The sequence below is a fragment of the Setaria viridis genome, chromosome 1 (genome assembly GCF_005286985.2).
Source record: "Setaria viridis chromosome 1, Setaria_viridis_v4.0, whole genome shotgun sequence".
Taxonomy (NCBI): Eukaryota; Viridiplantae; Streptophyta; class Magnoliopsida; order Poales; family Poaceae; genus Setaria; species Setaria viridis.
Genome location: NC_048263.2, coordinates 38,721,124 through 38,745,237, shown reverse-complemented (window position 1 = coordinate 38,745,237; position 24,114 = coordinate 38,721,124). Strand labels below are relative to the sequence as shown.

General features: G+C 47.5%; 4 protein-coding genes across 6 annotated transcripts; 1 reads left to right on the top strand and 3 right to left on the bottom strand.

The window, feature by feature from the left end:
- Positions 1-62: 62 nt before the first annotated feature.
- LOC117839703 (uncharacterized) lies at positions 63-9,428 on the bottom strand. 3 transcript variants are annotated; one of them, XM_072295555.1, is made up of 12 exons: positions 8,870-9,428; positions 7,414-7,828; positions 6,856-7,191; positions 6,143-6,752; positions 5,886-6,054; positions 4,836-5,190; positions 4,134-4,256; positions 3,126-3,480; positions 2,559-2,781; positions 1,816-2,037; positions 650-1,274; positions 63-525 (listed from the first exon to the last, which is right to left on the bottom strand). In XM_072295555.1, exons 1-11 carry the CDS (start codon positions 9,370-9,372, stop codon positions 1,121-1,123), a joined length of 3,465 nt encoding a protein of 1,154 aa, XP_072151656.1. In that variant the 5' UTR covers positions 9,373-9,428; the 3' UTR covers positions 63-525; positions 650-1,120. The 3 variants fall into 3 exon arrangements, with proteins under 3 accessions (XP_072151656.1, XP_034575995.1, XP_034576003.1); XM_034720104.2 differs by having other exon boundaries at positions 63-522; XM_034720112.2 differs by having other exon boundaries at positions 63-522; positions 4,146-4,256; positions 8,870-9,427.
- A 4,444-nt stretch (positions 9,429-13,872) lies between these two features.
- Positions 13,873-14,554, bottom strand: LOC117840050 (uncharacterized). Its single transcript, XM_034720505.2, has 2 exons — positions 14,225-14,554; positions 13,873-14,177 (listed from the first exon to the last, which is right to left on the bottom strand). Exons 1-2 carry the CDS (start codon positions 14,539-14,541, stop codon positions 14,057-14,059), a joined length of 438 nt encoding a protein of 145 aa, XP_034576396.1. The 5' UTR covers positions 14,542-14,554; the 3' UTR covers positions 13,873-14,056.
- On the bottom strand, positions 14,554-18,332 carry LOC117840040 (homeobox-leucine zipper protein ROC8). The gene is made up of 10 exons (XM_034720495.2): positions 17,582-18,332; positions 17,369-17,486; positions 17,050-17,235; positions 16,433-16,915; positions 16,192-16,290; positions 15,870-16,085; positions 15,581-15,761; positions 15,228-15,490; positions 15,047-15,136; positions 14,554-14,958 (listed from the first exon to the last, which is right to left on the bottom strand). The coding sequence occupies exons 1-10, from the start codon at positions 17,677-17,679 to the stop codon at positions 14,557-14,559; spliced, it is 2,136 nt and encodes a 711-aa protein (XP_034576386.1). The 5' UTR covers positions 17,680-18,332; the 3' UTR covers positions 14,554-14,556.
- A 5,038-nt stretch (positions 18,333-23,370) lies between these two features.
- On the top strand, positions 23,371-23,917 carry LOC140221697 (uncharacterized). Its single transcript, XM_072291443.1, has one exon. It carries the CDS (start codon positions 23,371-23,373, stop codon positions 23,791-23,793), a length of 423 nt encoding a protein of 140 aa, XP_072147544.1. The 3' UTR covers positions 23,794-23,917.
- The last annotated feature ends 197 nt before the right edge of the window (positions 23,918-24,114 follow it).

The following is a 24,114-nucleotide window of genomic DNA, read 5'->3' as shown; positions in this document are numbered from 1 at the left end:
CAGGATAAGAGACAGATTAACCAGATGCAGGCTGACCTATACTGGGTTATAAGGCAGGCACACGCGCATAATGATCCATCGCATTTCCCACATCAATGTACACATGTACATGAAGCAGCAATTTATCCAGGTAGCGCGCATGAACAGCGATGGCTAGAGACAAGTGTCCAGAAACTCTCAAACTCACGAATCAACTGTCATCAAATGAAGAGCCAATGCAGCACGCACAAACAGTCAACACAACATTACTGAAGCAGTGTAGATGATCCAACTGGCATAATCCTTGGGGAATACCTAATGTCCACTTTGTGTTGCCACTTCTCTTATTTTTGTGCCACCCAAGCATAACAGTCTCTAATCTTTTGACTTTGCAGTGTAACTTTGAGGGTCTTAACAAAAAGACCATATGTGTATGAGCATTGAGCACGATTGTCTCCCCTTCCTTTCGATAATATGTCAGGTGGAGCTACACACTAGAAGCCTTTCTTTGAACAGTCGAGTAAACTTCAAGGCCCCCCTAACCTGCTGCACCAGAAGAACCATGACAAAGAACTAAATCATAGGAGGAAAACATGTTTGCTTCAGATAGCATTAATGATTGACTGAGGCTAGAAAAAAGATGTTTGCTTCTGATAGCATGAATGCTTGCCTGAGGATGTAGTTGCTCTACAAATAGTTAACGAAAGGATCAGTTGCTTTTGGTGTTTTAGTTTTGCAGGTCTTCCATAGTGTCAAAACTTATGCTGGCTGTGCTATGGTTTCTTCACAATAATTACAGTACAGTTCTAGATTGATCTTGTCTAGGGCCCATTTAAGCCCCTTCTGTACATCCAATAAGAATGCATCAAATGAGATAACCAGAGTGACAGCCAACAAGGTCCATCTTGAATAAACAACTAGTAAACATGGTCATAAAGGCGTGCTGACCATTGTAAATTGCATCCATCTTGATGGTAGATAACAGGTTCCTGACTGACCAGTCCCCTAGTGCTCGAAAAGAAATAATGTCAGAAGTCTGCAATGTAAAACTAATCTCTCTTAAAACCTTGGAAGCAAACTTGCACACAATGTCATTTGAGGCAGTCCCGGAATTCTTGATACAAACCAGGGAAACATTTAATCATGTGTCTGTTTCATCTTGCAAGAGTATCTCATAGATGTCAGTGCGGATGTTTAATTCCTTGTCACGCATCACTTCCTGGAGATCTGATAACTCTTTTAGTGTAAGAATCGAGCTCAACTTTTGGAACCCGTCAAGCCATAACCTTTTAGACCTGAAATTGTAAGTATTATAGTTAAATCAATAGAAACTAAACTGAAGAACAAAAACTATCATTTGAGTCTGAAGGTAATTAAACCACAGATAAAGTAATAGTCAATATGAGAGAATTCCAAAAGAATTTGAAACATGCATGAAACTAAATGCACTTGGTGTCAAAAGGTTTTCCCCAAAACACATGGGAAGCAAGGAAGGCAAAAGCTCCAAGATGTTACTGCCAAGCAATTCATAAGCGGTTTAGGTGTTGTGGCAACATAAATTAACAGTGACAACATGTTCTTCTCATAGAGGAATGTCATTGAAAGAGCATTATGCACTTGAACGGATATCAACAGTTGAAAAAGGAAACATAAACATCTAATAAGATTCATTTTTCGTGGTTCAGCACCAGGAGATATAATAAATCAACTGCCATAACAATAAATAATTTTGTTTCAATTTGACTAGATAACGAGAATTAGGCAGAAGACTGTAAGAAAAGACAGTCACATAACCACACCAAAATCAAACTACAATGCTACATGTCAGCGTCATACCATGGGCAGGCATGTATAGCTCTGAAGAATACACGTCGTGCTGCAGAAGCATTGCACGCTTTCTCTGCCTCATAAGCTAGATAACAGCGCCACAACAGAACAGATTTCTGCAACTTATCATCAGCTAGAGCTCTCTCAAACAGACTGTGTATTCTATTGTCAGATCCTGCTTTACTCCATTCAAAGGACAAAGCAAAGAGCAAGGTGATGATGGAAGGGTCCCTGTTGCATCCAAACACAAAAGCTAAAGTCAATAGGCATGTATGCAACAACGCCTAGGGCTTCAAGATGTTTGGTGAAAAGAAAATGCATGCACCCATAAAAGCTGCATGCAGAAAAGCAGGCTATATACGCACAAGATCAAATATACTTCCATTTAAGAAAAAAAGAATGGAGTACTATTACAGGTGGGTTATAAGGCATAAACATTTACAGCAGCAATAACAGTTAATCAAAGTATACAAATATTTTGAATTCCAGTCTGAAAACATATGGCATAAACATGGCCAAAAAAGGAGCAGAATGCACTCTGAAAAGAAGTTCAAACTTAGAATTTTCTTGGAACGGAAGAACAAGTTCACTTTTATTTGCAATATTTTTTCCCAAAAAGAAAAAAAATTGAGAAAAATTAAGGCAAGTAATGAAGATGGCAAAAAAAAGAAAACAAAGAAAGTATGCATTCTGAAAAGAACTTGGAACATAGGTACAAAAAGAATTGTCATGGAAAAGGGTGCAAGTTTCACCTTTGACTACATTTGTCGAGTGTGAGACGGAGATTGTTCGATACACTGTAAAGATAGCTCAGGGTTAACATGGCCGAATATGATTTTGGATTGTACGGGTATTTGTGCACTCCTTGTGACACGCTTGGCCAGATCCTTGAGAGACTCAATCGTTTAAGATTTTTCTGAAGCAATTTGATGTAGTACACCCACAAATCCTCAAACTCCGAGTTATGACTGCTATCTGAACAAAAAATTTGTTGTTAATAAGAGCGTTTATCAATTGCAAGTTCATCAAAACAGAACAAATTTGCAATTCACAGACATCCCAAGGCAACAAAAACTTGTAAAGGTGAAAAATAACAAAAAAAAACAGAAATGATCAAGGATAATTAATCTAAAAGAAAAACAGAACAATACAAAGTTACACAAATGTGAGCATGCGGTACAACACAACACGATAACAGTGTCAAAAGTTCTAATCACAAGCTTGCTGCTACAAAATTTTGGTATTTGTAGAAAGATAAATTAAACTTAGTTCATGCAGATGAATAAACTGTGTGCAATAGCCAAAGAAGAATGCAAGACCTGAAAGTGCCATAGGAAAGATCTCCTCTATCACTTCAAGACCTGAAGAATAACCCGATGTCATACTTTCAAACAAAGAAGCTGAGCATATCAGAGCAACAGATTCTTCTTTTATACCACCAGAAGCAAATCCAGATCGTAAGCTTCTAATCTGCTCTTTGAACCCTTGTCGGGCCCTCAAGACCTGAGGCCTTGAAATAGGGCCAATGAAAGGAGCATATTTTATATTACTCCCTAAGCATGATAGAATGTAAATCGCACGATGCATTGAGTCAGAATTGTTTCTTGAAGTGGACACTGCTATCTCCATCTCAGCATACCAAAGATAAAGGATGGGAACCTTCTTCCTAAGATCCTGCTTAGCAAAGACAATGATATAAAACATGAATGAGATGAAAGCACAAATTTATTAGTATTAAGCAAACTATTTACTGAAAATAAAGCGAGTTGGCCCTGAAGCTACATCTGGAACCAATAAAACAATATTGCTGATATAGATGACCACATGCCCACAGCATTAGCTCCCTAAGAACATGAACTGTTCAACAAATGAAACAATACACTCGCATCAAGATACTTAAATTACTTTATCTTCCTCCAGTCAAAATTATTTGTTTAGCTCCATAAATAGAACAATGAAAGAGGTTGCTTTGGGTTTTCAATAAAGCTTGCCCATGTTAATTGCATACCCATCTCTCCAATCCAAATACCAAAACTCTACAATATTACCATAATAAAGTGTCATTTGGCAAAAAAAAACATGTTGCATCCAGAATGGCATCAATTCGCAAAACAAAACAAAATTCCTAAGTGGCCATGCAGGTTTAACAGAAACACATACTTGTAAGGAATCATAATGTGAGAAACATTAACAGCAGACACCCATACTTGTAAACATGCATTCAAGAAACAGATTGTGCTACACCAGCAGCATTGCACATTACAAATGCAAAGTTCTGTTAATTTAATTGGAATGAACCATGCAAACTTGCTTAAGAACACATATACTTCACAGTTTACCCCAGTAGTTGCTTCTGTAGATAATAGCGCCATGTCAAATATCTTCCTTGCTTGTTCAAAGTTCCTGTGCATAGCCTCAGTTCGTCCATATATCCCACAAAGCAAAAAATCCTGCAAACAAAACAATTACAGTAATAAATTTCACACAATCATCCATTATTGGGATCACGTGATATTATCCCAACCAAAGCATCTTGGTTCATTTTTTCTTTTAAGACACAGCATGCTCTGAGAAAAAAAGAATCACTGGTCAGTGCAATTTTTCTTTTCAGAAAATACAAAATTAATAGCATGTGTAGAATTGGAAAGATGCACCTAAAGAATTGTCAGTATATTCACAGTTTCAAGAAGATAAAGGCTGGATTAAACTACTCAATGAAAATTGTGAAATTGCTTCTATCGGATTGATGAATTCTGCCACGAATCTCCAAAGTGCCATGGTTTGTTTTTGTTCCAATTTCCAAAAATGTAGGATGCATTCAGTCCATCAAATGATGCAGAATTGCAGATTACTTAATATTACCACATTACGAATTAATCAAATGAAAAAGGCTGGCCGAAAAAGACAAGACAATGTTTTTACTGTCTTCTGTGCAAGCAAATTACACGGCTTGGCACTAGCACCTGATTTTTAGCATGTTACACTCCTCAACAGAGCAATGTAAACAACAAAAAGAAAAACAATCATACCTGTCTGTCTTTCTTCAACAGATTTTTTGCCAAAGACCGCGATGTATTAGCTTTAGAGGAAGAATTCTCTTTAGCAGCAAACATTTCGGTAGTAACAAGAATAGCTTCCTCCAAGACATGATTACGAGGGAAAACATCAAGCAAAAGCAGTATCGCGTTTCTGAGGAACTTCGCCAGGCCAGGTCTTTGAGAAAGGTCGTGCATACTTCCCAATAATGATTCCAACTTACAACTATTTGAATCTTGGTTCTTGTTGACAATGTCAGATACAGCACTTAGATCTTCGAGAATGTCATCTGTGATCGTCTCTAAGCTCAAAATTCTATCAAGCCAACTCGAACTGTTTGTGGAGGTCCTGGAATTTAAGAATTGGCAGTCAGGTCATTGAACTATAATAGTATATCAAAGTTCAGAATTAGGGGAAAAATACAAAGGCAGTTGCTGGCTTTGTATGTCATTACTTTAGAATGCCAAAGGTTTGCAAAAAATTAAAACAAGCAGCAATTAACACTTTACTATGTCATGTTCTTGATCAAGTAACAACCAATCCAGCATATGGCATGACCAAAACAATTAGGAGGCGCCAATGAATATTTCTAGATATTTGACCATATTGTCATATGGTAAATTGCTATGGATACCTTTTAGGGTCAAAGACTTTTAAAAAAAATGAGAATACCTAGAAGGAATTAAGTATCTTTTCATTAAGAAGAACAATGGCATCCAAATCCAATTCGATGAGGATCCAAACCTGGGTGGTGGGGGTGGGGCAAAGACCTCCCACCAACCGAGCAAAGGTAAAGTTCCTTTTATGTACATGGGTTGACCACAAACAATGGATGGGTTTTGAGGTCTCCATGGCTTTTAGGAATGGGTTTTGCCAACAGAAATTGAGTTAGATGTATGGGTTATGCCAACAGAAATTGAGTTAGATGCATGATGTATGCACAATGTTATGGAGAAAAGGCATCTCCAGTGAAACAATGTAGTAGTTAATTTCTTGCTGTGTGAAGAGGATGATCATGGCATATCAACAAGTAAGAGCAATACCATCTTGAAATTTTGCCACCATAAAAATCAATAAATTGGCAAATCAGAGAAAAGCGGGCCTCCTCTGAAGATAAAGAAAACAGGAACTCGGTTACGTCCTCAAACAAGATTACTCTAGAAAGCTGAACATTGTCTTCTCCAGATGGAACATCACCAGAATGAAGCAATCCTATCCCAGAATGGAGCATACAGTGTTAGCATTGAGTTAACTGAACAAAGAAACAAATTTAACAATAATTGAAACAGACTCAAATTACCAGATTTTTCATGAAGAGGCATCCATTGTTCATTATCTCTTGACAACTCCATCGAGGCCCATCTATTCCAAGTTTCTGCATCTTTAACTTCACTATTAGACTCTGCGTCAACATCGATGCCAAGTTTTTTCAGTAAGGATTCAACATCATCTTGTGCAGGTGTATCTTCAGCATCAAGGTCTTCTGCATCATTTCCATCAGTTGATGGTTCCGGTGATTTGTTTGTGTCAGTGTTTCCAACAGAAGGATCAAACCAGCCACTCCAGCCTCCTGTTTCAGTCTCTTGTGAATTTTCTTGTGCAGCCAAGTTTTGTCTACTCTCCTCATCTTTTGCTAACCATGCAGACCATCCAAGAGCGCCATCTTCCCCTATTCTGGCACCACCACTGTTCCAGAAGTGTTCAAAGAGTCTTTGCTTACTACTTGTGGTCAGATAAAGGGGAGGGGAGAATAAGCTGAACTCCATTTGTGCCTGAAATAGCCCAGTTGCTAATTCTCGATGTCCTGTCTGCCACTCAAATCGGCACAGATTCACAAATATATCCACTAAACCCAGTTCTAGCTGAGCTAAGGAAGAAGATTGTGACTTGGGATCCACATTTTCATTAACCTGTGTGAAAAAAAATAAGAAAAAACATTAACAACATTTCAGAGTTCATAGGGTTCTGGGAAACAGAGAAGCAATTTTTTACAGAGAACCACTGAAGTTAAACCTGCCTACATAGCTTGGTGCATGCTGCAGACAGAGCTTGTACAGCATACACATAGGACTTCCGTACTTCAGAAACTTTGAATCTGGAGAACTCCCCTTGACATAGAAGCAGATACTGCTTCCACAACTTACAACTATCTGGGTGCTTCGTAAGTATTCGTTCCCATTTAACCAAGAGATTCTCAGTGCTGTCCCTCTCACCATATGACTTCAGAAGGTAAAGCAACAATTCCTCATTGTCTGGATTAAGCTCCACAGCCTTCTCCAATATGCTAATTTTCCTTTCAGTAGTTTGCAAACGAGCAGCCTTTTGTGGCTGAGTACTAGCAACTTTGTCCTGCAGTTCACCAGCAGAGGAAATTACAGAACAGAAGAGTAACAGATTGACTGGGACAAAACTCTAGTGGTGAGTCTGAATTTTAAAATGCCATTTGTCAGGACAAACTATTTGTACAAGCATGAAGTGGAAAAAAATAACTGGCAACATGTAATTGGACACAATAAGTGTAGCTTGTCAAAAGAGATAACATATATACAAAAAGATATAAATTCATAATACCTGAAATTGAGCAAAGGCCAACCAAACTTTTTCATCGTGAGGACGCTCCCGAGACATCTTATTAAATTCCCTTGTCCTCCGAAGTATTTCATCTTCCCAAGATTCCTCCAGCTCCTGTTCCACTGTTGTGCTTTTCACAGGAACTGATTGTGCATCAAAGGGGACAAAATCTTCAGCAAGCATTGCAGAGATATCTCCCTTCATCACTTTCAGGTGTTTGAAACCCTTATTTCTTTCAAAAACTGCATTTTTTGCAGAATAGTAGCGACCCCCAGCTCTTACTTTGTTATCCAGTCCATCCAAGTCTGAATCTAAATCAATATGTGATGAACCAAACCTCCGGTTCAAAAACATAGATCGATTCAAACCACGTGCCTCCAGCATGCTCTGAGATCTGTAGCGGGCAACATCCATTCTGCAGATTTCCTTGAGGTGTTAGACTTCAGTGAATAGAACAGCATATCAACATGTGCTACCAAAACAAGTTCAACTAATCAACAATAATGTTATGCATTTATGGATTTACCCTCATTGCTAGCAATTACAACTATGGCAAAGCACATTTCTCAACCCAATAAGGGGGTTCTATAATTTGGATATTGCAACTCTTAACTTTTGTTTGCAAAGAGTCCAGGAATGAGAATCTGGCGCATCATTTGGTGATAGAAGGTGCAAGGAAAATACCTTAAAAATCACACGTGGCAGTCACTAAATTTATGATACTTTCTCACATCTAACAACAGCTAACTGTATAGTAGTCTTACAGTTGATCAAATCGATTGTTGCAGTAGTGAAAAGGAATTTACAGTATTCATGTTACATTGTTCTTCAAGTTCAGTTATTCGTATCAACATGTTCTAGTGTTACCCAGGATCAAGACATGGCGCTCAGATTGATATATTGATTCACTAGCATTTAAAATAGCCTGATTTTGGAACATTCTACATGTAGCAAATTCAAGTAGGAAATGTGCAAAGATGGTATAGAATGAGTCATATGAGCCATAGTTTAACTCATAAAGTATACATCAAAATGATGACCCAGCCAAGCATTTAACTGTCGACTGGACCAAACAGGTTATACCGTTATAGGAAGATAAGATACAAGTTATCATACTAGGCTTAGTGGAGAAAACTCCAGAATTTGACTATAATAATTCATAACTAGGCCAATGAAATTTGGACAGCTTAATTAGCCCAGGTCAGGCCTCTACTTCCTGATATCTTTTCAAATTATACTGATGATGAGAACTTAGATTTCACACTAAAACAAAACTGCATAACAGTTTGCACACCTGTCATCATGTAATCTAACACAGTTATCCCATAAGTAAATGTTACAGTAGCTTCAGCAAACTAACAGCACGGCAAAAATAACCATGAATTCAGCACCACAGATTCGCTACACAACAAGCAATTGGATCGAGCTGCATTAAATAGGTCATGATCAAACACACCTGTATAGGGATCCAAACGCCAGGTTATCATGGTCGCCCTTTGCGTCGACGTAGTAATCCTTGGCCGGCTTCATATCTGACCCAGCCCAAGCACGGACCCCAGCCTTCCGCGACGCCGCTGCCCCATCATACCGCTCCTTCTCCCGTCTCCGTTTCTTCCTCCCCCTCCCCTTACTCCGCGATCCCCTGTCATCGTCGGAGTCCGTTTCCGAAGGCACCAGGTCGTACTTCGCAGGGGCGGGCGCCGGCGGCGCGTCATCTTCGGACGAGGGGCTTAGCGGCGTCGGTAGCGACGACGAGGTGGTAGTCGGAATGTTCAGGGAGGAGGCATCGAAGGAGAAGCTAGGGTTTGAGAGCCACTGGGATTGCGCGGTGGACGCGGCGAGGGGGAAAAGTGGGAATAGGGAAGATGAGTTCGTAGACAGGTGCTGCTCGTGTCCTTCGCCGGCGGCGGGGAAGGTGGCCGTGGTGACCGGCGGGGAAGGCTCCGGCGAGGGTTCCATGGCGGTGCGAGGCTGCGAGCTGACGAGAGAGGGAGGAACAAGGTGGAGCCCGCGATTCAGTGAGCTTCGATGATATATGGGCTTCTTTTCACTTCATCTATGGGCCGAGTGTCTAAGATTGAGTCTAGAGGATTTTTTGCCGGGTGGGCCGGGGCCGAAAAAGGATTTACATTATGCTAAAAATCGATAAGTTTTTTAGTTAAAACATTATAATTTTGGGATACTTTTATTTCTTGTAAATCATTATTAAACAAATTTATATGTGAAATTATTTTTCCCAATTTATCTAAACTTTTTTGCGGAACACAACTATATGAACTTATGGCTCCCAGCGGTAATCTGGCCATCACTCTCCCTGGGTTTGATCAAAGGGAAAAAAAAACTCTGCAAGATAATGGCTCTGTTCAGCTGTGCTTCTTCCGGCTGTGCAGCTAGCCAGCAAGCCTGCTTTGCTGCAGCTGCTACAGTAGATAAAATACGGGCGGCGGCAGCTGCAGTCGCAACGCTGTACAGCCGAACAGACCCAATAAGACCCCGTTTGGCTCCAAACAGCTCCATCTTCGAGAATTCATGGTTATCTTTAAATAACGATAATTTAAAGATTAAAATAAAGTGATTTAAATATTTGTATTGAGTCCAAACTATATATGGATAAAATTATTAACCTAGATGCTGCTCACGTACCTGCATATCTAAGTTCAGTGTATAGCTTAAAGTGATTCAAAAAAATTCTAGAACCGGAATCCTGCTAAACAGTGCCTAAGGATGAATGGATGAGTATTGCAGGAATAAACTATTGCTACCAACTACCATCTGTCAAATAATTTGCCATCGACAGCCCACTGATTCTGAATATTAAAGCAGTACATCATGAAAACAAGGTCACTATCATAGATTTTATAGTTTCTACAATCGCTGGTCTTAACACGTTGTTACTTGCATTAATGGTCAAAAGCCAGGGACGTTACTATCAATCATAAGTTCTTCATGCACTCATTTCAGTGGGGGCATGCAAATAAGTTTACGATTTTCCTTTTCTCCTCGTTCAGTTTGTTGGATTTGATGGTAATCCCCGACATGTTTCAGGATATCTAGTCATCTCATATTAAAACTCTGGCCATTGACTAGATTGAAAACATGTCGCAGCATCGATGATACCGAGTGGTAGTGCTTAATCGAGAGCTGCCCTGCTAGTAACGGCAAATGTGACTCCACAATTATTTGTGGTCCGTACTTGGGATCTGCATTCACCCCTGTCCCTCATAAACAAACTGCATTTCCCTGGAGCATGACCGAGACCTTTGCAGGGGCTAAGCTGTAATGCGTGGCTTAAATTAACAACGCTGGATCCATCACGCAGAGCCCATAAATGCCTCAATTTGCACATTAGTTCGCATAAACCACCCTATCTGCCTCTGCCTATTTCAAGTGATTTCATATAACTTTTTGCCAGTTACAGTTGAACAGTTCGTGTATGTCGGCTGGTTTTAAGCTTCCATCGCGTGTTCATTGTTCATTCACCTTAACACAATCCTGCTTTGGGCTCCCGAGTGGTTGTTCTCAGTATGTCGGCTGCAAACAGTTCATCGCTGATGTTTGTTGGATGTACTCTAACTGTTGACACGGCATGACATTGACATGTCTTGTAATGACAGCAACAAAAAGGTTTCCTTGAAGACAAGACAATCGGATCACCATCCCCCCACCAGATCATGGTATTCGTATAGTGTTTACACATGACATGATTCTTCTGAAAATCAATGCATTATCGAAGCAGTGTTTTTTTCTTGTCCAAATTCAGAACAGATCAACAGAAGCAGGGGTCTCCGGCAGCTCCGCGCATCTCGGGAGTCCGCCGCCGACGTCTGGTCCTGTCGCTGACTTGCGTCGACCGATCCCCTGATAATTAAGGGAAAGGAAATGGCCCGATGACCCGATCAAAGCTTGTGAAACGGGTAAGCAACCTGAGTCCGCGATCCGACACGGGTGCCTTTACCTTTTTCCGTGCCGAGATCTTGTCGACCTGCGACGGAGATTCACCGCGTCGAATCGCTTTGCAGGCCGCCGGAGCCTGCGACTGCCGCAGCGCCATAAACGCGGCCGCAACACGTCCTGCAAGCTCTAATCAAATCCTATCATGGAGTAATTAACCCAGGGCCAGCCCAGGCTGCATCTGCATGGACTATTGGACCCCCTGCAAGGCTGCAAGATGTTGACGACGAGAGGCTGGAGAGGACGCATCATGCATGTGATGGAGTAGCTGATTAGTGATCACTACTCAGCACGCAGCTCATCGGCCGAGCCGGGTGGCTGCCCTGCCTGCCGTGGCCATGTCGATCTAGCTGGGAGAGTTAAGGGGACTCGCATGGCGATTGGCCTGTGGATCGCAGATTAAATGCTTAATTGACTCTTCTCGAGCGTACTGCGTAATGCAGTATCCAGCCGTGCTTGAGTTCATCGACAGGGACCATCGTGCATGTACATTTCTTGGCTCGTTGCATGATCATTACTTGCAGATTGCGTTGGATGGGTCCAAACCAGCTAGCTTCCTGTCAGGGTAGCTGAAAGCCTGGCTAATGGTTGGTTCTTTTCTCTCCCTCTTTAACTCTTTTCTCTTCCTTCTCTGCCCTCCGAAGAGGCAGGCTTAATCATGAGTTTTCAGCTGTCGCCTTCACTGTTTGGACATGCCATTACACTGCATGCAATGGCAGTGGCTGTTTTAAGTCCCTGCATGTTATTTAAAGCCGGTTCCGACTTGAACAACCCCAAGCCTTGGCAGAGCTTGACTGCATGCAGCATGACAAAGAAAAGAAACAAAGAAGGGTCAGAGGAAAAGACCCAAATATTGTAAAATCAACTAATCAAGCATGTCGTGTGCCACTGTCTGGTTCTGCACTCATGTGGCATGGGACTTGCTACTTGGACTCTCTGAAACTCTGACCGAACAAACGTCACTTTCGCGTAATAAACTGCGTGCCACCTAGGTGGACGGACACATGCCCGTGCTCGCATTGGCACCCCGTTTTCGTCCAGCTGCTTCAGCAAATCGGGCAGAAATGCGCGCCGCCACTCCCGCACGGCATCGTGCATGATCCATTCCATGCCATCATTGGTGCACTAAGTGATTGCTTAGGGACCTTAGCGTACGATCTGGGCTGTTTCCCTCTCGAAAACTCTAAGAGCAGTGATCTGCTTGTTTTGCGTAGACGAGTAATAAGTAGCAGACTTCCTTGGGCCAAGAGCCCAAGACTGGACCGGGCCCGGTAGCATTTTGTTGCTCATATGGAGCCCAGCCCAACCCCAACTCCAGGTCCATGTCATGTTCTTGTAGTAGTACGAGGAATTTTGCAGTAGTGTACGAGTGGCCGTGCGCGCACGGTGCTCTGGTTGTCAACAACAGGAAGCGCGCGCCAAGCCGCAGGCAACTCCGTTGCGTCAACGGGCAACAGCACCTGGCACCCGGTCCTGGACCAGAGGGGGATACGGCGAGAGACCAGAGACGAGTGCCCTTCCCTCCCATCGCATGTTGCGAATGAAACATGACCCGCTGGGAAAACACACGGGCATTGAAGACGGCGAGCTAGCCAACAACAATTCCAGCTCCCGGGCGCCGAAAATGTGGGATCGATAGTGACAAATTCGGGCTGCTCGGCGCTGTCGCAACAGCATGGCAAATTCATTGCGCCAATCAATACGGGGCCGCCGCCGTGCTTAGCTTGGAGTGGAGCACACACGTATGTTCACGGCCCGGAAGGCGCATGGCTACCACAGCTACGCACGCACACATGTTCTCAGGTCTCGGCCCAACTCCAGGAATTCCGAAGCATGCTCGATCAGAATTACCCATCCAAAGATGATGGGAACAGTTAGTTTCGCATGGAAGGCGTGCGTGCGTGCATCCACGACGGGCTGGCAGGCTCTCCTCGCTGTATGAAGCCTGGCTGGCTTAATTCTGCCAGGGGAATGGCAACTCACTCAGGCATGCAACCACCGGTATTAATAGGGAGCAATTGAAAGGGCCGGCCCGGGAGGGGGAGGCCGGAGGCGATCTGGCGATGGGGTGGATGGATGCAAAGCATGCATGCATCGCAATTGAATTCAGTGGCGGCCCCTACTTGCAGCCAGCCTGCGCCGTGCAGGCAGCCTCTTAATTCTCGAGCCTGGAACACCACGTGCACCTTCATTTTGCATCGCGTCGCGGACAGGCAATACTACGCCTCCGTACGTGCAAGCGGGCTGAGGTGTACACCCAGCCCAGCCAGCAGGTGGCAAGAGTTAACTACTGCAGGTAGGATCGGAGTCGGAGGGGGTGGTAGCGCTAGCGCACATCACAAAGCCTGTTCACAAATCGACAAGCGGCTCGCTGGCTGGCTCATACCGGCAATCATGACAGATTCCACGAGCCAAACAGACCATCGAAATTGAAGGCGGGCTTGATGAAGCAGTGATGACTCATGAGAGTGAGTGAAATTAAGGGGAAAGAACAAGGAGAAACAATCAGAGCACTGACAGTGATATTTCCCTTACTTAGCTTATAACTAAAAAAACTGAGAGATTAAATTCAATGTTCATTGAAGGCTAAACACCATTAGACAGAAGTCAATACCCGAACCAATCATCATCCTCTGCTGCGGCTACAAACTAGAAAAAAGAAATAATGGGAGCGGCAAATGGATGGCAGAAACTATGGAGTGGAGATAGATGGGGGGAGACAGGGAAAGAGGGAGAAAAACAGAACAGCTGACGGCAGCAAGAGGAATGTGACGAGCCTGGTGCGTTCTTGACTCCTCCGTTTCATGCAAAGCCTCGCAAAGCAAGCAAACTTCAAACCCTGTAAACAGAGACGGGACACCTAGAACCAAGAGGAAAAGTTATCATGCATGCATGAATGGCAGAGGGAGAGAGAGAGGTCAAGAGAGGAAGTCGAATGAATGAATGATCATGGGGGTGGTGATCGGACGGCGCAGCAACGGCGGCAGGTGAACCCCAAGCGGGCGACAACTCCATGGCAGCAGCAGCCCCGCCCTCCATGAATGGCCAGCATTGAAGCGCCCCAACCAACCAAGAGCTCCGTCGCGAAACCAAACGCCTTGAAGGGAATTCACTCCCCGCAGCAGGCGGCCGGCCGGGAGGGGGAGACCTACGCAGGGGGGGCATGCATGCATGCATGCATGCGCGCGAGCATCAATTCCCCATCGATCCATCCATCCATGAATGGCTGGCGCAATTCAAGGCCGCCTTAATTTGCTCCACAGTGGTGCTGATGAGGCTGTTGACCGTCGCCACCGACTCGGCGTTCAGCTTCGACGACGGTAGGCTGCTCACAAGGATCTGGAACGCCACCGTCACCAGCGATCCCGCCGCCGGGGAGCCCAGCGGGCCCGCGCTCGACGACGACGCGCCGTGCCGGCCGTCGGGAAGGATGGTGAACCCCGACGGCAGGAGCGGGATCGCCGACGGGTCCTCGCCGCTCATCACCACGTTCGCCGCCGGGACGTCGATCGGCGCGTACACCACCAGCGACCCCGACGCGTCGGTGCAGCTCTCCTGCAGGATCAGGATGCTGTTCTGGCTCGCGTTCAGGCCCTACAGCACGCATGCATTGCATCTCATCAGGCACGTTGATGGAACACGTATGCCAAATTCTCAGTGAGATGAGATGCGCGAAGCTTACTCGTAGCAAGGAGATGCAATTCCCAGGGTGCGAGCCGTTGGGGATGCGCGACACCTCCTGCACCTGGTTGCCGTGTGACAGCACGTCCCACTGCAAGCAAACGCTGGTTAGAACGCGACGCCATGCGGAGGACAGTAGCAAACACACTGATCATAATTCTTGAGGCATCCGCATGGCGGACCTGAGAGCGCGTGTTCTCGTCGCGGACGAAGGCGAACACCCGGTCGCACGGGACGGGCAGCCAGATGGAGGTGGCGGCGCTCAGAACCACGCCGCTGGGCTGCCCCGGGTCGGTGCTGCGGTGCACCATGACGCGGACGCCCACGTCGTTGGGCCCCGACAGCATCGTCCACCGGTGGAGCTGCGACGAGCTCAGGCTCGCGCAGAAGCTGCTCACCATCCGCTGCGACAGCTTCATCATGCTTCGCTTCCCTTCCGGCGTCACTGCAATGCAAAAGGGCGCACGAGGATTCTTAATTTCTTACCCGAAATTATCATACCACACCAACCACGTCAAGTTCAAGCACTACACACCTCCTGCGATGTCTCTGGGCGGCATCCCGGCCGTGGTGAGGCACGCGCTCCGCTCGCACGCCCTCTGCAGCGCGGCGAGCCACCGGTGCGCGCCGAACGCGGCTCCGCTGAGGATGAGGTCGCGGTAGAGCAGGTGGATGGGCACCCTGTCCTCGATCTCCATGTGCTCGACCCATGTCACCTGAATTCGCCTCACCAAGATTACGTTTGCACGGTGGCAACCAACGCACATGGCAAGGATGGGGGACGCGCCGGCGTGATGGAATAGACGCGCGTAGTAGGAGCTTACCTTGGAGTAGCCGTTGGCCATATCGGCGATGAGGCAGCCGGAGGGGAGGCGGCACGAGCGCGACGGCGGCGCGCCGAACCGGGCGTCGCGCGGCTGCAGGTCCACCGAGACGTCGGCGATCGCCCACAGCCCGTGCTCGATCTGCCGGCAGTAGCGGAGGAAGCAGAACTCCCGCGTCGGGACGACCGGCGACGTCACGTGCAGCTCCTCGTACATCTGCACCGCACGAGTGCACAGACACAAACAGGAATCAGTCGTGATGAGATCAAGCGGAATGCCCCGTGCGACGTGGACGCAATGAACAACGATCGAGATGCTATACCAGAACCAACGACTCGCTCCGCCCGGCCATGCCGTTCACGAGGACGTCGATCGTACGGGCCTTGGCCACGATGCCAGGAAAGAACTCCATCCACTTGCTCTGTGGAAAACAGTGACCATATAGCACGTCACGCTTACACATACAATGCGGTAGGTGAAGAACGTAACAAAGATAACTAGTACTGTGTCACGAAACGATTCAAAATAAAGTTACACGCCGGCGGTGGGAACTGGGAACTTACCGAGTCCATGAACATGTCGACGAGGCCGATGGCGCTCATGAAGACGAGGCCCGAGTCGCGGGACCCCTCGACGTGCACGTCGGGGCCGCGAAACGAGCCCCCGGGCTTGGCGAAGATGCTGTCGTAGGTGTCGACGTTGAGCACCTCGCGTCCTCCGTCGTGGCCGCCGCCGGTCCTGGCCCAGAGCTGCTCGCCGGCCTGCGCCATCCTGATGAGCTCGTCCATGGCGCGCGTCGCCATCTCGGCCATTATTGGCCGCTCCAGCTCGGGCACCGCCGTCGGGAGGTGGAAGGACGGGTGGTGGTGGTGGTACCCCGAGGAGCCCCCGCTGAGGAGGTCCAGGTCCAGCGACGGGCCCAGCGCCGGGCTGCCGAGGCCGCCGACGGACAGGTCCAGCGACGACATGGACAGCGGCTGCACCGGCGGCAGCTGCGTGATGGGCCGCCCCAGGTACTTGGACGTCAGGCTCGACACCCGGTCAAGCTGTGCGTGCAAACATAGAACGCGTGTCACGTCGTGTAAAACAAGAATGCAATGGGGGGAATCAACAATCAACTAATCAAGGCGAGAGCAAAATGGAGACTGCGTGGATGAAGCAAATAGGCCGGAAAACTTGCCTCCTCTTTGAGGCGCGCGTTCTCCATGCGCATCTTCTGCTCGTCGAAGTAGTCGTCGGGGACGGGCGGGCCGCCGCATGTCGGGCAGATGACGTTGCGGAGCGCCTCGCGCATGGCGATGTTCTCGCACCGGATCTTGTCGTTCTCCGCGCGGAGGAAGCAGTTGTCCTGCCGCTCGTGCTGCGCCTGCGAAACAATCGACAACCCAAAATAAATAGCCGTCACGTCTCGAACAGGAGAACGAGCATCTACCAACCGATCAATCGATCAAGAAAAATGTGAGGGATTATCGCGCAGTTGGGGGTGGCATGTACGGTACCTTCATCTGCGTCCGGCGATTCTGGAACCAGAACTTGATCTGCCGGGGCTCCAGCCCCAGCTCCCTGCTCAGCTGCATCCTCTGGTTCTCGTCCGGGTGCGGGCACTCCTTGAACATCCTGCGCGCACGCCATTTCAGCAATAAGAACCCAAGAACACCCAACCGGCCAACCGGGCAAGGAAGGGATTGAAGCGAAGGGGGGAAGACACTTACGCCTCGAGCTGCTGAATCTGGCGCGGGGTGTGGCGGTGGTATCTCTTCTTCCGGCGCTGCCCGTCGTTGCCGTCCATGACGTCGTCGCCGAAGTCCATCCCGTCGCCGCGGCGGAGCCTCGCCTCGCCTCGGACGGCGGATTGCTCCGACCGCAATGCAATCCGGCTGTGCTCGGACGACTCGGGTTGCTGCTAGTCGAGTAGCGGGCGGGCGGGCGGCAGTACTAGTACGACGAGGGCTTGGCTATAGCTGTCACTCCACTCCTAGGCGCTATATAGCCTCGCTCCCACGCTGGAAAATAGTGGAGGTACGAGCAGTAATCCCGCTGGTCCTCACGAAGCAGCACGCTACAGCTCAGGAGGGGGGAAGGCAGGCACCCCGCTCGCTCGCTCGCCAGGAAGAAGAAAGAGAAGAGAACCAGCCAAGCCAAGAACCACCTATGTAATCGGTCGATGATGGATCAGGCCTTCGCTTGTTCCTCCTGGGCTGGCGCCATTAATTCCCTTCCACCCTTAACTCCCGCGCCTTCCCCTCTCCCTCTCTCTCTCTTCTCTCTCTGACGGGAGTGGACTGAGACAGACAACAGGGGAGCAGTGTGTGACCGGAGACCTCGCCCTCGCTCCCCGCCTGAGTTGGCGTCGCTGCGCTCGCGCGTGGAAGGGGGGGAGAGGAGAGTGATCAGTGGGGGCGACGGCAACGGAGGGGAGAGAGGGAGAGAGCGAGCGGTAGGCGGGGCGGAGTAATAACCGATGCGAATTAAGAGCCGGAGGAGTATTTAAAAGGGCCCCACCCGCTCGGTTCGAGGCCGGCCCTACTGTTGCTTTCTTGGGTTTGGGTGGGAACAGCTGGAGCCATTTAAGGCCCAAACGGGTCGGGCCTGTTGACTTTTCTCCATCGCGCCCGCCCGCCCGCCAACACCACCCTCTTCTACTGTTCGCGCATGGTGCTTCACAGTGTCCTTGCGTTGGCTATGGCTACCTTCCAAACTCTGGTTGTCTTTGCGTTCATACTTCTCCTCCTCCTCCTAAACATGCATGTGTGGCTGGAAGGAAGGACCATCCTGCAGTGCAGAAAAAAAGATTTGCTGGATATGGGTCACCAAAGTAGTAAAATCCAGAGCAGGAATTACACATTACCCAAAATTAATAAATTACTGTTATCAGAAGGTATTGATTGCTCAGGTCAGATTTCATTTTTGAGTGACGTACAAGTACCGTGCAAGGACCAAACGGGTCGGGCATGTTAACTTTTCTCGCCACCCGCGATCGAACAGGCAAGTACGTTTCCAGCCCTATTCTACTGTTCGCGCATGGTGCTTCGTTCCCAGAATCACAGTATCTTTAATTTTGTGTCTATCAGTCTATGGCTACGCGTTCCATACTTGGTCGTCTTGAGTTCATACTTAACAGTACTAATCATGCGGCTCCATGCGTGACTGCAAAGGATTAGCCTGTGCAGGAAAAAAAAGATTTGGTGGATATATACACGGCTCATCAAAACTAAAATCCAAGGCACCATGGAAGCTGGAACTACACATTGCTCCCAATTAATTTACTGCTATCGGAAGGTACTAATTGCTCAGATCAGATTTTATTTTGAAAGAGTGAGGTAGCACCGTTTTCTCCTGATTTCTAAGGCATGAGCAATGGACCAATCTGCATGTGTTTTCTTTTGAATAGAAAACCAAAAAAAATTATTGAAGTATAATATTTCGACACTTTAATATCACTGTCATGATACCTCTACAATGAAGCAATAGAGGTAGGAGTGTCCCAAGAAAAGGTGAGATGAATTTATAAAGCCCCTGACATGATGATAAGTTGATAATGCCACCATGATCGTCCATTTAAACTCTTGATGTGTGATTTTGTGACCTGCCGGACATATAATAATCGTACTAAAATCTGTAGATTTCACCTGGATCATCTGAAATTATTTGTGGTAGCAGTCTTTTAAATGCCCCCAAAATAATTCATGTAGCATCTGTTCCATTTTCCTGCATGGCTTGGACAGGTCAGGTGACAAAACGGGCCGGATCCTGAACCCAGATCCGACTTTGCTGCTGTAACGCGAAACCTGGAAAAAGACGAAGCAGCATTAAATCGTTGGTGGATTCCCAAATGTGATAATGGTATCGGGATCCAAAACCGAAAGATCAAACTCAAGACTTCCTTCTACGGGGTTGGGCTGGGTTGGATCCATGCAAGGGCAGACCAAGCAAACCGGCATGTTGGCACTTCCATGGCCTCACACCCCATTTGGTGTGCTGCATCAGACTGCACTGCACGCGTGCATGGGCTTCGTCAAGTCACCACCGGTTCGAGGTCCAAACTTGGGTGCACCATCCCATGCAAAAATTCAGGTGCTTCCAAAGCCTAAGATTCTGAAATCTCGGCCGTAGATCAATTAGAAAAATGCAGTTACACAAGTTTGAACTCTAGCAGACTGTTGACCATGGAGTATTTTTTGGAAGTTTGTTTCCTAAGCGAGAGCACTTGCTTCTTGCTTTGCTCCCCATGGGGAGGCGTGCCGGGTTGACGACTCTTTCAGTGGTAGTAGAATCACCACCCTCTTTTATATGACCCCCTAGAAGTGACACTGAAACATCAGAGGTGAAGGCCGATGTGATGTGCATTGACTTTGAACGGGTATAAATAAATGGATGTACACGTACGGCGTGACAAGCTCCACTGACTTGAGAAAAAAATAAATAAAAAGGAGTAATCATATGCATTGATACGAGAAGCATGCAGGTAAATTGAATTCATGGTATTCAAGTGTTTGAATGTCCTTTTCAAGTTTTCATTTCCGGAAGTTCGTGAATTGATAGATGGAAGCCGGGATGGATCAAGTTCCCTTAATTGTTCTGCTGGCCTTTGGTGGCTGGTGGGATAAAGGTCATCTTTACCAGAAAAGAGGCTTGTCCTATAAAGTTTCAGTCTGGTGATACTCCTTGACCCCTCCAATTACTTTATGCAAATTTATAAATAGTTCCATTTTTATAATCGCCCATGTTAGCAAATGTCACTAAAAAATAATCAAGAATTTTCTCGTCTTTTTTTTTATTTTTACGAGAAGTATATAATTAATGGTCTATGGTTTGCATGATTATTAGCCTAGCAATGTTGATAGTGAAAGAAAAAAAAAGGGTGCCGGTTTATTCTTTGATATTGGCAATTTGCCAGTTCAATCCTCTACCGTCTTTTTTCATTCTCTGTAAAGGTCCATGTAGACAATTTTCATTCATATACATGATGCCACGTTGCATGTACGGGTATTGAAAACTTCTGAGGAGAGGTCAGCTCCGGTACTCAGAGAGAGCAAGTGTGAGGACTGAGGTAAGGCCAGGGAAGGAAGAAAAAAACGGAGTTGCTGGTGAGGAAGATACTCTACATTGAATAGCTATTTCTGGTTTCCATTTACTCCAATTCATAGCCCCTCTTAAATGTCCTTGCTCTCACATCCTGTGCAGCATATCGATTGAATTCATTTGGCCGAGTTCTTGGTGGATGGATGTATTTATCACGAATCATATCTTTGATGCAATCTTACATGAGGGAGCCGTTAACGATCGTTTTAATTCTGTCTTAGACCAACCCATCCACATTTGTCTCATTCATGATTCATCACCATTCCCCTGCGTTTATAGTTTTATACCAGTGTTTTTCTTTTCTTGTTGTTGTTGCACTTGCACACTTACTACATCAGAGTGCAGTGAGCTCGTTACTGCAAGAGACGCGTTGGCGCATCAAGGAGGCTGCTCAATGATCTTCCTGTCCACCCATCACACACAGCCCGCACGCAGGTGTTGGCGAGATCATTATTCACGGCCAAAGACCATCACCCAGGGACGTCCACGGCTGATTGCATTATGATTCGCTTCGTTGTTTCCATTGATTTCCCAGGGCTCCCCCGCCCAGACAGTACCGCGGGAACCCAACACAGCAAGGCATAAATAAATGATGAAACCCATCGATTGGCCTTGTCCTCGCCGGTGGTACGCGCCAACGCGGTGGACGGACGGGGCCGGGGCGCCTCCGCCTCGCCGTCGTGCGCCCCGCGCACCCGCCCGCCAGCGCACGGCCGGCCGGCGCGCCCTGCGTCCCCCTGCCTGGCGCCTGGGGGAGGAGCAGGACAGCCGCCGGGTGGGTGCCGTAGGGGGGGTTTGGAAATTTTTGGTCAGGTCGTGGGCGGGGCTCGGGGTACCGTGCTGGGCAGGTGCAGCGCCTGCCTTCAACGCGCGGCTCGGGGGGCTTGGGCTTGGGTGTTATGGGGATCGGACGGCTGCCGTGCTCCGCCACGGCGGGGAGCCGGGGAGGAGGAGGCCGGAGAGAGACACAGGCACGAGCTGCGGCTGCACGAGAGCGCGCACTGCTGCGGCACGGTGGGATGGACTGTGCTGGAGTGTTGACCCGTCAGGTGGAACGGACCCACCTTGCCTCTCTGGTCGTCGATCCACATTGACCCGTACGGGGCCGTGGCCCACTGGCAGGCGGCACGGGGACCTACGCTGCACCGATACGGATACGCGTATCAGTATCGGCCGAATACGAATACGTGAATATGTAAAAACTTAAGGGTAAAGGGCATATCGAAGTATTGGATACGAATACGTGAATACATATCGGATACGTGATACGGGTCATGTTGAAGTATCGGGGTAACATAAGTGGGAACGCCGTCGACCGTCGTCGTGGGGCTGCAGAATGCGGTCGGGGTGGATTGGCCTGGGTTGCATGCGCGAACAGGGCCAGAGCCTTGTTGGGCCTCGGATGGAGGGGTTGTGGTGGAACTATAATTTGGGCTTCCTTTCTTACGTTGGGCTTATTTTGCTTCAAGGAAAAGGAAATGCGCTAGTTCTACGTGGAGATCGATCGAAGGGCGGCTGGAGTGGCCTTCACTTCACGTTTGCCATGCGATATGCCAGCTTCAGTGATACTGACATACTGTGATGGATAATACATCAGCACTGTTATCTGCGTTCGTTCACGTTCACTTTTCGGGATCCTTTTGTTTGGATGCTCTAAACAGCTGCAGGTTTCGCATTACCAAGTCCACAGGATCGCTGGGGGAAAAAAAGATGAATCGGACAAAGAGAAAAAGATATAACGGCCCTCTGACGCTTCGCTCTGGAGCTCACCATGGAGGGGGAGAGAGGTTTCAGAGACATGGAAAGCTCTGTACGTGCGTGGCCTCTCGCACGAGCGACGTGGTTGAACTCGTATCGATCCTCCTCGGATGATGCCTATCAGAGAAAAGCAAGCCACGGCACAGAGCCATGCACGGGCCATCAGAGCCGCAACGTGTTTCCCCTCCCGTGCCCTGTTGCGTTCCTTGCTGACCTGGCAGTGACAATATGGCTTATACTACGTCATCAGGCGTTACGGTCTTTTCAATGCGTGATCAGGCAGGCTCTCCGCGTGCTAGTCACTGCCACTTCCAGTCCTGCTATACATTTGCTCTGAAAGGAATATTTGGAAGCGTTAACCCTCAAAGGGCCGCACCTTTCATTATATATTCAGCTCACACAACAGACCGTGTGATACACGATTACAAGACCAAAACCTAATAGATCACAGCATAGGAATCACCACGTTTATAAGACAAGTCCTATCCTAATACAATTGGAGTTCTAGCCACGTTCTAACATGCTCCCCCATATGTTTCCAAGTTCTTGACACCTATAAATTCGTGTGTTGCCGTCAGGATCAGCAGATATGATCAGACACTAGGAATTAGGATACGACCGAGAGGTACCGGCCTGTAAAACAAACTATCGACTGAGAGAGATGACGACGCAGGAGGGCGCCGGCAGCAAGAAGCCCCTGTGCACAACCCTCCGGTGCACGTTCGCCGGCGGCGACGACGAGCGCGGCGGTTTCACGGGCGAGCAGCTCAGGTACCCCTGCAAGCTGCGGCGGCATATCTGCGCCAAGTGCGGGATGCACCGCGGCGAGCACGACAAGCCCTACGCCGGCGTCAGCGACGACCTCCTGCCGCCGCGCAAGCGCTCCACGTTCAGGAGGCTGGGAGAGTTCCAGGTGCTGCAGGGCCTCGGCAGTGGCTGCGAGGAGGAGGAGAAGGAGGCGGCGCCGCCGCTGGATGAGGGGCCGAGCTGCTGGAGCGGCAGCGCGATCACCAAGGGGAAGAGGGGGCCCAGGAGAAAGCGCGCGGACTTGCTGTGCTGTGAGCTTTCAAGTTTGAATGACTAGTCTTGTGTGTTGTGCGCTTGTGCTGGGTTGTGCTTTCCAGTAGTATCATCAGCGGGGAACTTCTCATGATGCTGCTAGCTACTGGTTTGTTCATCATCTAGAAAAAAATATATTTCTTTCTAAATCTTTCTTTCTTAATCTGATCTGCTCTCCTTATGCTTTGACCTCTCCTAGCCCCTTCAGTAAATTGGAAAACGTTGCCACAAATCCACCAAGTTTGCACGGCAATCTAATGCTTTATTAAGTGTTAAAAAGAAATGCCGAATGCCTGACAAAACGAGTGGAAATATCAGCATTTTCATAACGGAGTATATAAGAACC